The following is a 14,473-nucleotide window of genomic DNA, read 5'->3' as shown; positions in this document are numbered from 1 at the left end:
TCACAAAAACAATTGCTGAGGAACATGTCTGCAGGCTCAGCTCTACATGGGGTGGTTTTGTTTGTTTTTTTTATACATCAGCAGCAGCCAAATTCACAATGGATAGATATTGCACCAGAAAGACGTGCAGTGAGAAGGAATATGATCACCTTAATGTTTATGATAAAAAAACAGATATGACTTACTTCTGTGTGTTACATAAAGTGCCTTTAGAGTTGGTGCAGTATAGAAACAAACAAAAAAAATTGTTATTTAGATATCATTAGCAAATGCATACAAATAGGCGACAAAACAGATCTGTTTTCCATAGTGCCAAATCACATAGTGCCAGGTTTCATTCAAAATGCCTCAGTTGCAAACAGTAGAATAAAGGATAATAAAAGAATCACTATACAAAGATAATGACAGGGTTAAGCATATTCTCCTAAAACGATTAATGCCAACCCTACCCCAAAATGCTTTATAGTACATGTAAGTATTACCAGTAATGAGGCAATTTCTTTACTGAACATGAGATTTGGCATGCTATGTATGTTATGATTCTCCCTTGAATTGTAACTATTCTAATATTTATACAAAAATGCAACATCCAGTCTGTACTTCTGGATACAGAAAAATATTTATGTGCTCAATGAAAAGAGTTGCTTTCAATATATAGCCCATGTAGAGAAAGTTTCCAACACAGCTGTCTCCTACTTCCTTAATGGTTTGGGAACACAAGGCTCAAAATGTACTTTGAAAAAATAACACTGGCATCAAGTCTGGTATGAAATTAAGAAAAATGCTCCTTTCTCCAAGTATATTTAATTGTAATGAAATAAAATCTGAAAATTTCTAAATCAATTAAAAAGTAAACATGAGTTGTCATACTATACCTGTAAAATGATTAATTCCATTCATTGTCATTAGAAATTATGTAAAATATTTATTAAGGGCTTTGCCTACAGAGGCACAACATAAATAGAGTAAGTCCTGCTGAAATGTGATCAGTTCATGTTATGCAGCTGATAACCTGCTGTGGAAATGTCAGAAAAGCCACCCACAGATGACAGTTCAAACTTCTGTATTCTGGCAACTGCACCCTCAAGAGATTTGCTCCATGAACCAACGCTGTGCAACTGCTCTGCCATAGTCACTCTGAGTCCATCAGGCCAATGCAAAAGTGCAAGCAGAACTTGCTTGAAGGGGGGGAAAAAGGTCAATGTTTAATCCACTCCTTCAAATCCTTGAGCATTTTCAACTGCCATGAGGAGCTTCTCTCTCAAATCTTCAAAAGATTCATAAAGAGGTAAGTCTAGGCGATTAAAGCTGAAATTTAGAAAGAGAAGAATTGTTTAATAGTCCATTGAAAAATGCATATGATTTTACTGAAAGAGAAAAGGTGAAATACTTTGAGGGCCTTAACAGAGAATGCGTTGTATTGTCCAAATGTGGGCAACCTCCACCATGTCCTTGACAAGCCCCACTACTGCTCATGTTCCCCACATGCAGCATGTGAAACCACCCCTGCCCAGACCAAAGTGAGCTTTCAGAAGTAACTGCGTGCCTGCTTTCCTTTAAGAGCTGGAAGTGGGAATTTGCTAAAAAACACTCGAGAAAGGAAAAAAGCCAACAGAACGCACCACCCCATTTAGGTGATTGAAAATTTTTCATCTTTGCCAAAGGCTGCTTTCCCAAGACTCGGCAAAGGTGTTTGGAAGTGATGGGACAGACTCTGCTCTCTGGGGCAAAAGAAGAAACATCTGAAAGGAAGTTGTGAAAAGGTCCTGCAAAACCTAACAGATAACTGAAATGTAAAGAGAATGGGTTGATTTTGGAATGTGTTTTGGTTTGTTGTTGTGGTGTTTGTTTTGTGTTTTAAGGAAAACATTTTAGTACAGAATAGTGATCCAAAGCTAAAGTCTGTTAGAGAGAAGCATGGTCATCAGTTCCCCCCCTTTCTTGGCAGTAATTATAAAAAGTTAGGGATTTTATGACTTTATGACTTACCATGTGTGAGCTCTGGGCAGTTTATCAGGACTTCCCCATTGCTCTATTGTAAACAGCTGAGGACCATTTGAACCTGGTTGAAAATAAGAATCATATGAAATATAAGTTGTTTGACACTACAGAGACCACCTAACTATTATTTTTAACATTAAATATTTGCATAAACTGTAGGCTAGATTTTTCAACTGGCACTACACCCCTGGTACAAACTCCCTTAATTAAAACTACATTAAAGCAAACAGGAATGTGGTTATTTCCAGGCCCAGCTAGTTAGCTTGTTCTGTTTATCTAACCACCTTTGTGTAGAGTATGTGTAAAGCAAAAGAAGTTCAGACATTAACATTTAATAATCAAAGTGCTTGGCTAAACATGTGTTCTGCTCTTTTTACCATGATTATTACTCCTGTTGTCAGCCTAAACTTCTCCTCTGGGAGCTAAGGAGAGCATCTGCACAGCAGCCACAGTGTACAAACCCCTGTGTGCATCAGTCTGCCAAAGGCTGGCTGCGGCTACATTTCAGTTGTGCCCAGGTTAAATGAACACACAGAAGGTGTGTGGCTGTGCCAGTGGTGAGTATAACCTGCAAGCAGCTGGAAGGAGGCTCACCGTAAAGTTCAGCAAATCCATTCATAGGCACGCGTGATGTCCCAGTAACAAACTGCAACAATCGAATCCGTTTTTCAGCATCCATCAGTAAAACGGCCTGTTGACAAACACACACAGTCACTGTCTTTTCAGTGCCACAGCCGTAGAGGTCACTGTTAAAAACTGAGTAAAGGATCTATTTGTATTAGGCTGTAATAGGCATGTAACTCTGAAAGACGCAATACAGGTCACGCAGCAGGTTTTCCCTGGTGAACTAGGGAGCATCCCTTCCCAGCTGTCACTGGGCCACAGCAGTGTGACACTGCCCTGGCAGCTCCCAGCGGCTCCGGATTGGTTCCGCTGCAGGACCTGCCCCGAGGCAGGGGCACAAGGGAGCACTGCCACCGCAAACATGCCCTGGAGATGAGACTGATGCAAAAGGCTCACAGAGAACAAGGTCAGCACTGTGCTACAGCAGGACCTCCCAGTCAAGCCTGGATGGCTACAAGTACTGCTCCTCATGTAGACCAGCTGTGGCCACGGAGATGATGTAAGAAACCTGGAAGCAAAGTTTGAAGTGCATACACAAAGCTGCGAGACTCCTGTATTATTGAGAAAAAGATGTCCCTTTGGAAAATCTACAGCTATTATGGGAAGAAGCATTTTAGTAGTTTTTCTGGGGACATACAGACACGCTTTTCATAAAACTATTTTACTTTACAAATACTGCAAGGCCCCTCACCTAAAACCAGAGATTCAACATCATGTCTTGGGTCTGTTTCTAGTACAGTCTCTCTTGAGCACCACAGTTGTCATTTCCAACATGCACAAATGTATTTTTCAGTAGTTTGCATGAAGAAAAAAAGATTACCTAACTGACTCCACAAAACAGTACAGAAACTTTCACTTTTAGGAATAGTCAGAGAAGCCAGATGGGGTAAAACAATCTTACCTTCCAAAACCACTGGATAACGGGATGATTTGGGCAGTAACCATTTTTGTAGATTGTATGTTGCCTCCAGTCATTAACGTCAACATCGCCAAGGCCACACATCAGTAACTGCACAGGGAAGTAAATTGTTATGGCATTAATTGAAGATGGCATTGGGTTATTGCGTGCACTTCATCAGAAAAACAGGGTTATGCTTTCCCTCTGTCGTCTGACCTTGTGAATAGCTAAGCTGTGCAAATGTAAATGCAAACATAAAGGAGACTTTGAGCTTCTCTTTAGGAGAATTCTCAAAAACATTTCATTTTACTGGAGAAATACCACACACTACAACGTATGTATGCATCATGTGACAGCACCTTTTATGTTATTTTGCTAAAAATATGACTGGTATAGGCACAATGACATTAATTCAGTAAGCTACTTACCTACTCAACCACCTCACTGTTTTGCGTAATTTATGTGATCAAGAGATTTATTCATCAGAGAGAAAAATCTCATGTCCTACTACAGGCAAAGCACCTTTGTCTGCAAATTCACCTTTTGTAAGTGATGACTGATCAGCCTAGAACATAACACATCCTTCTGCGGTGAACATGACTGATCTGTTGTCTCTGGGCAGCAATAAAACAAACTCACCTCTAGTTCATTTTCGTCAAAAATTTTAATCAGATCAATAGGAAGAAGTTCTGTGAATCCCTGAAAGAAAGCAAAGTTAAAGTTCACATACCGCATAAAATTAAGTTTTTATCTAACAGGATCTTTGGCTTCAGGGAACCAAAGTAAATGACAGGAGAACGGTTTTGAGAATGAAGGACTCAGTTACCTGAAGTACAAGTCCCTAATTTAAAAAAATCAATCGCTAAATTACTTCAAGCTCAAATAATTTAAGCTTTAAAGAGAATGACCTTATAAGGGAAAGATTATCTATTTTACTACAAGGTAAAACTGTAAATTCCTAAAACCTAAGTATTCCAGAACTCTTGTGGTTATGCAAAGCTCCCCAATCCCTTACACAGACACTGACTGAAGTGCAAAATGTCTGCATAAAAAATAAAAATATTTTCTGGGACAAAAAGGCAGCTAAAGAACCTTACCTCCAAAAATGCATTCATTTGTTTCTGAACTCTGTTCACAAACCTCCACTGGATGACCAGGCTGTAGCAGATAAACAAAACCACATAAGCACACTCATTAGAAGACTGCAAACTAAACATTCAGAGATGTTAGCAACCCTAGTAGTTTCAGTTTCTCACAGCTTCGTCCATCTCCCAGACACACTCTGATATTAAGGAAATTGAATAACTTATTAACTGTTCAAATTTATTTTGTGTGACTGATGGAATTGCTGCAAAAACCCCAGTGCCTACAAACAAGTTACTGCATAAGTATTTTCACATTAGTGTGCAGCACAGACCCTACATATATACTTCCCATGTTTTCTAGCTAAAACTTTTCAATGTCACCAACAATTTTTTATGTGACACTGTCATGTCATCTGATATTAACCTTTTTGTTCTTACGGAGATTAACTCAAGGATGAACATGGCAAAAAAGCTTGCCTTGGATTGAAACAGCCTACAAATTCTGCACCTTGCTTTTATTTCTTTCTAAATGAGGCTGTAATCCAGACTCTGGATGATGTATTTACTGTTAGCTTTAGGTACTTAAATGACTAGCCATTTGTTCTTCCAGAGCTCTGAGTAATTAACAATTCCCAATGAAGTCCACAAAATTTGAGAACAGATGTAGTCACATAAACCAGCCTATCTATAAATAAACAGATAAGACCTGCACTATCAAAGGAAAAAAATAATGCTTTAGAAATCCAATGCCTTTCCTACTGAAGCATGTTTCACTCCTAATTTGCATAAATATAGCAATTATAATATTTTCTCACTTTTGAAGAGGCAGTAATTAAAAATGCCAGCAAGTAGGAGTTAAATTTATTATTTTACATTCTGGTAGGCAGAAAAACTTAGAAAGCTTAATGTTGAACCTAATTTAAAGATCTGGCCAGCTCTTGATATCAACACTGCAATGATGGATCTGGTCTGTGTAAGCAGCAGAGAAGGGTGACGGGGTGATGGCTGCACTGGAGGGCGCGCTCTGAGCCAGGCTCTGCAGAAGCACATTTCCTAGGTGGGGTTTCAGGAAACCCAAGCAGTCAATTTACTTTACTCTATTTTGCCGTTATATTGGCCAGCGTTAAATAAACTGAATTTTCAAAGGAAGTGTTACAGCACCAGATACTAGTCATTTGATGATTACTAGAAAATTCCTAGTGTGATTTTCTCATGATGCTTAAATTCAGACAGTTTATCTATTTTCCTTCTTTTCTGCAGTAAGTATTACATTATAAAATAATGCAAACCAACCACCAGGTCTTCTATTAGACAATGGTTCTTCATGATCTACCTGATATCCCATAAGCACTACATATGCATGTGAATGCATGGCTTGAATGTTATGTAAAGACACAGAGGCAAAAACAAACTCCCATTTGTGACTACACCTGCCATTTGGGGGCAGGGGAGGTGTTGTTGGGCTGGCTTTTTGTTTTGTTTTTAAAGTACAACTAGAATAGTTCTATTGTAATGCAATTAAAGGGAAAAATATTTGAAACATTTTAAGTTGCATTAATCACCTCGAAATGAGAGCATATAAGTCTTGACTCTAAAGTTACAAAAACAGTGCGACCAGCCATGAAACAATTATCCAGATGTAAACCTCACTCAGTTCTGAATTCTGGCCTGCATACTTACAAAGTGCTTTTAATTTCTGCACTATGACAGAGATTAAAATAAAGTTTGTAATGTCTAATATTTTGCATCTCAAAAATATTTTTGCATCAAAAAAGATGCACCTGAAAAAATAAAGAGCTGATGGTGCAAATATATTACACACGAAGTAATGAAAAAAAAACCCCATAAAAGTAAAAATCTCTTATTTTTCCACCATTACAGCCAAATCACTGTAGCATAGCACTGCAAATGAGATTAACAAACAACTACAAAGTTCTCCTCTTAGAGGAACGCTTAAACATTTACAGGCTTCCCAGGTTCTTCCCTGAATGAAGACCATGACGGCAAGCAAATACAAACTTGATAAATTATACAGACACCCTATTTTCAATCTTTTTTCTAGATCCAGTTTAGTGTTCAAGCTGCACTCATTTGTATTCTGCGACCTAGTAGTTAATTGGGAAACCCTGCAAATCCTAGGGCAGAAATTCATCACTACTCTGGAGATCTGCAAAGCAAAGTTAGTTGCCCCAGGCACTAAGGCAACAGACAGGCAGGCCTGAAAGTGGGCAAAATTGGTATGTCTACTTTAAAATGAAAATAAAATTACAAAGTATACTGCATCCAAGAGAGGCCATTTCTTCTCACTGAGTAATTCAGATGCAGATACTTCTTATTCAGAGGAATCCCATCCCTCCTTGAATGTTCCTTGTGCCTACCTATGGAGAAAATAGGTTCCCTACTATGCCACAGACTGCCCCGATTAGTGTAATTCACAGCACTATAAAGGTTAAAATTCAAACTTGCTGAGGATCAGGGTATAAACAATGTTAACGATACAATCTTCTTTTAAAAGGATCTCTGATGATCTAGCATAGTACCAACCACAGTAATTGCAGTGGGGTAGATTATAAGACAAGTACAACTGTGCTTTCTTACACTCAGGATAAATTGCATAAATGTATACATACTCAATGTATTCCCTTTTGTTTTCATTCGTTACCATGATTTCTGACCCATTTGGCTTCAGGTCGACTTGGTATGTCTGGATTTTGAAAGAAATAAAACAAACCACAACACAACATTATTTCAGGACATATTTCTCACAAAATTTGCTCTCCCTGAGCAGCATTTTACAAGTAGTATCAGAAAATTATCACGCTGTAAAAGCTAATGAGACATCAAAACATTCCACATTTAAAGATGGCATCATTAGGAACAAATTATTATATGATCACTTGTAAATATGAATTTTTGATCATATTCATTAGCAAGTGAGCAAATAATTCCAAAGCAAACTCTTAGTCCCAAACAGCTGGTTCATTTGGGTAAAGAAAACATGTTCCCTTGTAACAAGGGTAGAAAAACGTGTTCTGATTTTTCAGAATGCTTGGGTGTTTGCAGGGGTGGGGAATCCACAGAGAAACTGTTCATAAAAGGGTCAAAAAAGTAAAGTATAAAAACAGATTACAGAAATGGTTAAGCACAGATTTCGTAAGAACAGTGTCACCATGGAGTGTAAGATTGAAAAAACCAAATTCATTTACAGTTCACAAGAAACTACAGCAAGTCCAAATAACGTTAGTTATTTGTGAAGAAAGTGATTTATCAGCAGGAACGCACAGAATTAATGCTGGGTAGGTACCATGAAAGCTAAGAGTTGGTGGCTTTTAGCAGTTAGTGCTGAACACAAAATTGCTCCCAAACCCTACGCTCCAGAGCTGCAGCTACAAAGCAGGCATTTTCCTGACTGCAGCCGCTGGTGTTTGCACACTGCCTGGGTTACCTCCCTGTAAAGCACATGTGCTTGTGAGCGCGTCCCGTCTGGGCAGGAGAGAAGGGAAGTCAAGTACTTCGCTGCTTGTAACTCATTACGTTGCTCCTGTCAACTTGCTTCATCAGCTCAAGAGTGTGGTTCCAGTGGAAGCAACCAAGAGGTGACTCTGCGCACCCACGCTCAACCAAGCCTTTTCTTAAAGCTGTTATTAATCTTTAATAATTAAATCAGATGACGTGGTTGAATAAGACAGTAAATTCATTAGCAAATAAACAGAGCTGTGAAAGGAGGACACTGGATAGCTCTTTTCAGGACTGGATTAACACCAAATGCTTCAACAGGGAGAAAAACAGTACAATATGTCTGTTTGAATAAATGTACCTATTATTGTATAGAAACAAAAAGATGACTATACTATTACGGATAACTAATTAATAGGGAATCTACACACCTCTGAAACCTTAGTTTATTCCAGACAGTGCAGAACTAGTAAAGAAAAGGCTTGCTATACTGCTAAATTTAAATAGGATAAAGTCAGGAATATCCCAGACATGAGAGCACAAACAGAAGGCTTCTTGGTACCTGTTTCTTCCTGCCCACCCGAAGATACCTTCTCTTTAAGAAATGAAATCAGTATTCCAGAGCCACTAAGAACTTATGAGAAATACAGACCTTTTCTTGCTCTGCTTTTTGAAGATCACTCTCCATCCTTCAGACGTTGAAAATGTCTCCTGTGTATTTCTCAGACTTGTGAAAACTACCAAAACCGTATTTTTGGTTATTAAGTAAGGAAGGGTATTAAGAAGGTAAGATTTATGAAAGGTTTCTTGTGATTCTTTAGCTCCAGAAAAGGTTTTGGTGATAAATGAAGTATAAATAAATACAGAAGCTTATAGCAATGCAAACATCTCCCTGGCACAGACACAATGTCCTGGTGGAAGCGGTACCATCTTCTGCTCAGGTTCCCAAGTGCACTTCTATACAGCTCCAGTAGTTTAACTGTAGATGAGGCAAAACGATTCCCAACAGTGAGTTGGGGTCCCTTGACTTCGAGCAGTCCCCAGAGTGCTGGCAACAGCTAGTGTGGCACCGGCAGAAACAGCCAATGCAGTCAGTATTTGCTGGCACTTCTGAACTGCTGGAGAGAGTCTTGTGTGCATTTGGACTGAGGAGATGTTTCAGTCTCTAGCTAGAGAAATTCCTCCTCACTATAGCATATCCTTGTACTACTGAGCCTATTCAGGCTTGTCTTCAGTAACATCTGTCCTGCTTATTTTGCATCTCACTGGTAGTGTGACGGAAACACTATTATTTTCTTCTGGAATCAGATGCATCTACCGTAAAGTAAACAAAACCCAAGCTTGCTGGCAATGCCAGAATTAGCTATTAGAGGTATTACAGAGTTCGGAGAAGAGCAGAAAGTATCTCCAAGTAAGTTATTTACGCTTTGAGTCAGAGAACAAACTTCTGCCAGCAGAAGTGAAAGCTGGCAGTGGAAGGCTATGAATAACTTGAAGCTAAATCATTACAGAACAGAAGATAACGAAAATTACCAACAAACAACCCAGTGTATTACAAAAACCTTTAATCCTGTGGCTTTAATGTTCTCCCTAGTTTTCCGTGTAACTGATAACCTTATGTTGCTTCAGGAAAAAAGTAATGAGCACCGAGAAGTCTATCAGAATGTTCCTGACAGTACACTCTGTGTGTATGTGTGTTGAAATTTTGAAGTCAGCTTTTTAAAAAGGCACTGTGGTCCACAATACCAGTGGTGCCTGGAGCCAAGATGCCTAGGTCTAAGAGTTAAATGAAGTGGAAACACTAAGAAAGGTCATGAAAGCCTAGAACCAAATTAATTTAAGAGATACAGGTAGGTATTTTTAAGTCCCAATATTGTACAAAACCAGTATGTTTTAGTCACTACACTTGTGCACGCATTACACAATGGTTCAGATCCATAGCTTGTAAATAAATTAAAAAAACCCAGACATGATAGGCAAGGAAGTTCCAAGCTCAGGTAAATAAACTCATTTGTCTTTAAGTCCTCAAATAAAATTTAACACGTATACTTATGTACAAGACATGTATCTGCACGCAAGTTTTCTCCATGAAGAAGCTGACACAGATCCCTGAGGTTTGTTTTAATAGGATTCTCTGTAAAGACAGGCTGTATCGCAGACAAAGTGTACTATAAGCTGTTGTTACAGCTTCTACTGATAAAATGAGGTACAACTTCAGCTGATGAATTTTACTCCCACCTACTTAATTCTCAAATTGTTAAAAATGTAACTAACATTTTTCACTTGTAACGGAGAAAGTTATCCACAGATTGTGCAACTTCTGAAAATAGGCATGCTTCCTTTTGTGGTGTCATCTGCCTGCATTATATGAAAGACACTATAATCAAAGCACTTCACTGATTCGCATTCTACCACTTACTTTGTCCTTTGAGAACATCTTCAACCTATAACAGCCAAAACAGTCCCAGGCTGAGACTGTTTTTGAAGATGACTGTGTAACACTGTTATTACTCCTCATTGCAAGTATTCAACCCAGCTTCACATACTGCCTTTCACAAAGATGTCACTGCTCACTGACAAGCACATATTTTCCTTCTTTGGCAGCCCCAGTTTTAACACAGTTCAGGAAGAAAGAGAGATCAATATTCATAGTCTGCCTGTACTGATCACTAGCATTCAATAAGCCTGATCAAGTTCACAACCATGAGATACTGCTCAGTATTTCATTACTTTCTGGCAATAACCAAAAATAAGAAGGCAAGATGGACTATTGGGATAACCTTTACACACCTGTCCGAAGTTTTCCTCATCTATACAAAACATGAGATCCAACTCTGTAGGGTCGTTTTCCAGGATCCACTTCAAAGAGTTGTAGTATTCACTGTCCTACAGCAGATTAAACAAAGTTTGAAAATATGAACATTAAATATATAGCTTAACTTCAAACTGAACAAATAAAAACATCTGAAATTAGAAATCCAAAGGGACTGGGAAGATGAGAACTCATTTATTTGCACAGCTACTGTAAAGCACAGCAAGATGGATTACTTTATTCATATCTATTTTTCTTAGATGCTGTATTTTCAGATTCATGTAACTTTTCTTAATTGACTTGTAATTGCATTATTATATAACACAATAAATTGACTACATATCTATTAGGTAAACACGTATAGTGGTGTGACATTAATTGGGTAGAAAATGCCTTGGTAAAACTGTACATTCTAGTTGACACAATTTATATGGCACTTCATTACATCAGTAATGTATAACACCATAACTGGCTTCATTGTTGTTACTGAAAGCATTAAATTTTGCTGAACAAAAGACCCCTCTAATTTCCTGAAAGGTTTGTATCTTCATTGTGTAATATCAGCTTCATAATTAAAGACTGACCCAAGAAAAAAAACAGACAGAAACAAAATGTATAGCTATCATTAAGTATTTCCAAGCAAGAGTGCAAAAAAATTACTTGATTTAATAATAAAGTTAAAACATTATTAACTCATGTACGCTCCATGAGAAGAATGACCTGCCAAAATCTGGTGACTATGATACAGTGGGAGCTGGAGGAGACATTAAGCAGTTGAACTAGCATTTATGTCAGTAACTGAAAATCTGTAAAACTCTACAATATAAGAAAGAATAAACTGCATGTTACTCTTACACAGAGCACACTTGACACAGATATTGCAGAGCTAAAAGGAAAAGGTTTCCCAACTACTGGAGGAATACACTACCCTGAACTTCCTTTTAAGAGCCTTCTAGGTATGTCTCTCATGAGGTTGGTTTTAGCTTGTACCTGAGCTCAAGCCATCTCATCTTTTATCTTCCTTCTGTGCTGGGCTTGAGCGTCAGCTGCCTCTGCTGTTGGAGACTGTCTTAGTGCAGAGTGGCCAGGCTCACAGCCAGCCCTGCCCCTGCAGAGGCAACCTGCAGCAATCTTACCCAGATAAACTACTCTGCGTAACAGAGGAACGCTTTAGGAAGGGGAAAAAAAAGCTCTGAGGTTCTTCAAAGTCCACAGCAGTGGAAAAACTGCAAAGACCTCAAAAGGTTAGAAAGACAAAACCAAGTATCATCCTGCTAATGGAATGTAAACCACTTGTATCTAGCCATTGTACACACCTGCAATGCACTGTATTTCAAAACCAGTATGCTACACACCTAAACTTGGCATCTGTGGCATCCTATTCACTGTTGTTCTTCATTTCACAATACAAAATTAAGACATTACTAACTTTTCTCCCAGGGAGTGCCAAACACAGAAGTACTTGATTGCAAATAATACTGAAGGTGTGAAAGTGCAGGGAACAAAACCAAAATAGGTATTAGGGCATAAGCTGTGCTGCATTCATTAGGTGTATTTCAGAGAAAATTGTTTATCATTCAGCAGCCCTTCCTCCTTCCAGCACTGTGGGCAACTTCCCGTGTCATCAGGCCGGAACTAAGCCCTTGCACCCTCCCTCTTCTTGCTCCACAGCATGACAAGGTGGCTGAAGGGCTTGGTGGTGGTACTCCTTTTAACATGGAGAAAGCTGACCCAGTGGAAAATCTGTGAGTATAATGAAGACATTTTCTGTTGTGTTTCTTACTGGCCTATTCACACCTTTTCTCCCTTGTCCCTCTTGCCTCTGTTAGTACACTGGTACTGAAACCACATTCTAGCCGGGAAAATTTGTTCTACTTCAGAAGTATGTACACACCTTTCTAAAGTTACTGCAACCATGATCTTGTGTTTTCCACTATGCGGTTTACTGGAATTGATAGCTCATAAATTTCCCTGGAGGAAAACCCCATGTAATTGCTAATGCTGATACAATTTAAATATTATCTTACCACTGACTCCATGTCTTTCAGAGTTATTGGTTTCCCCAGCATCATCTTGTAAAAAGGTCTGATGAAGAAGCCTGAGAGGGGGGGGCAGAGAGGGGGGGCAGAGAGGGGGGAGATGTTACCTCCACTGTTGTGCATTTTCACCCTCCATAAAGATATGGCTGCTGAAGGACAATGTGTGATGGTATTTCCTAGTGTGCCAGCAAGGAAGAAACCTCCTGAAAGTAACAGTGCTGTAACTGCTCAAGTTAAAACAGCAGGCTCATTTTTTATCTAGGCACATAAAGTCCAATTTTTCAATTACAAGAATTATCCCATTAGACACCATAACATTAATGGCAGAGAGACATAAAATAGAGCTCAAGGTACTCTAAGCCATCTAAAATCACCATTTAAAAAATGTCAGGACAGTGAAAAACAGGACAGTGAGCTGCTTCTTCTAATGTGATGCACCACTGCTAAATAAGATTTAGTCAGTTTATAATGTTGGCTTGCTTAGTTATTGTGGGATTTCAGTTCAGCAGAAATCACATGTTCTCATTAAATCATTCAGTAACAATTTCACAGATCAAAATACGCTGCAATTGACACCCACACAACTGCTTTGGCTGCAGATTTGCATGGAAATGGCTCATATAAATTTAGCATTTTCCTTTAGAAATAGTGATTATTTAGCAATGCTGATTCTGTAGTTTTAACATGAGTGGAGAAAGGAGCAAAATGTCATATGAAACATATTTGTTAAGAAAGGCACTATAATTCCTGAATCACCATTCACATCAGGAATGCAATTTCCAACAGTTCCAGTTCCATTACTTTCTCCCAGACTTTGTCTCCAGAAATACAAACCCTCTAAAGCATATGAATTATTGATGCATTTCATTTCATAAAAATCCAGCAACAGTAGCACAGCCATAGAGTAATAACTGTAATAACTCACCATCCAATAGCTTCCCATGATATACTGCCAGACCAGCGACCCGACCAATAAATGTGAAATATGACAGATGATCTTCGTTACAAAGACCTGAATTAGGATTAATCTGAAGTGTATAGTTGTCCCTTTTTTGAGGAAAGAAAAAAAATCTAAGTAACCAAGTCTTTAAATAACCTGCCAATCAGATATAATAATAAATAATTTGAGCCTAGGGCCATTTCCTGTTCATTTTTGCAAGTGTACAACATAATTTCTCCATGTGTTCCTCAACAGAAGTATCTCGCAGTTTGTGGGTAGGCTGACCTAAGTCAAACTGTCATGTTATGATCAACAGGATTCCACCTGTGGCAAGTGTAAGGGCTGTGCTAACCTGTTTGAAGGATAAAAGCCTAGCATCATTGAAAAACAGTAAAATTCCACCACCAGCTTCAGTGGAATGAGAATTTCACCTAAGCTATCTCTTCTGCCAGGTTTGATTATTGACTCTTTCCAGCCAAATTTCAGGGCTTACAATTTTAGGATTCTTTTTTGCAGTAGTTGCTTTTAGTTCTTGAAATATCTGAATGTACTGAAGAGGAATTAAGTATAGGCCCATGGTCTGACTGTCCTAGGATAAAGCACATTTTCTTACTAGCA

General features: G+C 38.6%; 1 protein-coding gene across 6 annotated transcripts in view; it reads right to left on the bottom strand.

Moving 5' to 3' along the window:
• Positions 1-910: 910 nt before the first annotated feature.
• The window catches only part of NEDD4L (NEDD4 like E3 ubiquitin protein ligase), a 178,543-nt gene continuing 164,980 nt past the window's right edge, over positions 911-14,473 (bottom strand). For all 6 annotated transcript variants that reach the window (XM_040579379.1, XM_040579381.1, XM_040579382.1 and 3 more), the window contains 10 exons: positions 13,841-13,962; positions 12,904-12,974; positions 10,855-10,950; positions 7,239-7,312; positions 4,621-4,681; positions 4,163-4,222; positions 3,527-3,634; positions 2,596-2,692; positions 1,990-2,062; positions 911-1,308 (listed from right to left, as the gene is read on the bottom strand). In XM_040579379.1, the coding sequence (XP_040435313.1) occupies positions 1,206-1,308; positions 1,990-2,062; positions 2,596-2,692; positions 3,527-3,634; positions 4,163-4,222; positions 4,621-4,681; positions 7,239-7,312; positions 10,855-10,950; positions 12,904-12,974; positions 13,841-13,962 (865 nt within the window). In that variant the 3' untranslated portion in view covers positions 911-1,205. The remainder of the gene's footprint in view (positions 1,309-1,989; positions 2,063-2,595; positions 2,693-3,526; positions 3,635-4,162; positions 4,223-4,620; positions 4,682-7,238; positions 7,313-10,854; positions 10,951-12,903; positions 12,975-13,840; positions 13,963-14,473) is intronic.

This window comes from Falco naumanni, chromosome Z, assembly GCF_017639655.2.
Source record: "Falco naumanni isolate bFalNau1 chromosome Z, bFalNau1.pat, whole genome shotgun sequence".
NCBI lineage: Eukaryota > Metazoa > Chordata > Aves > Falconiformes > Falconidae > Falco > Falco naumanni.
Note: the sequence above shows the minus strand (reverse complement) of the source record. Positions and strands in the feature narration are given on the sequence as shown.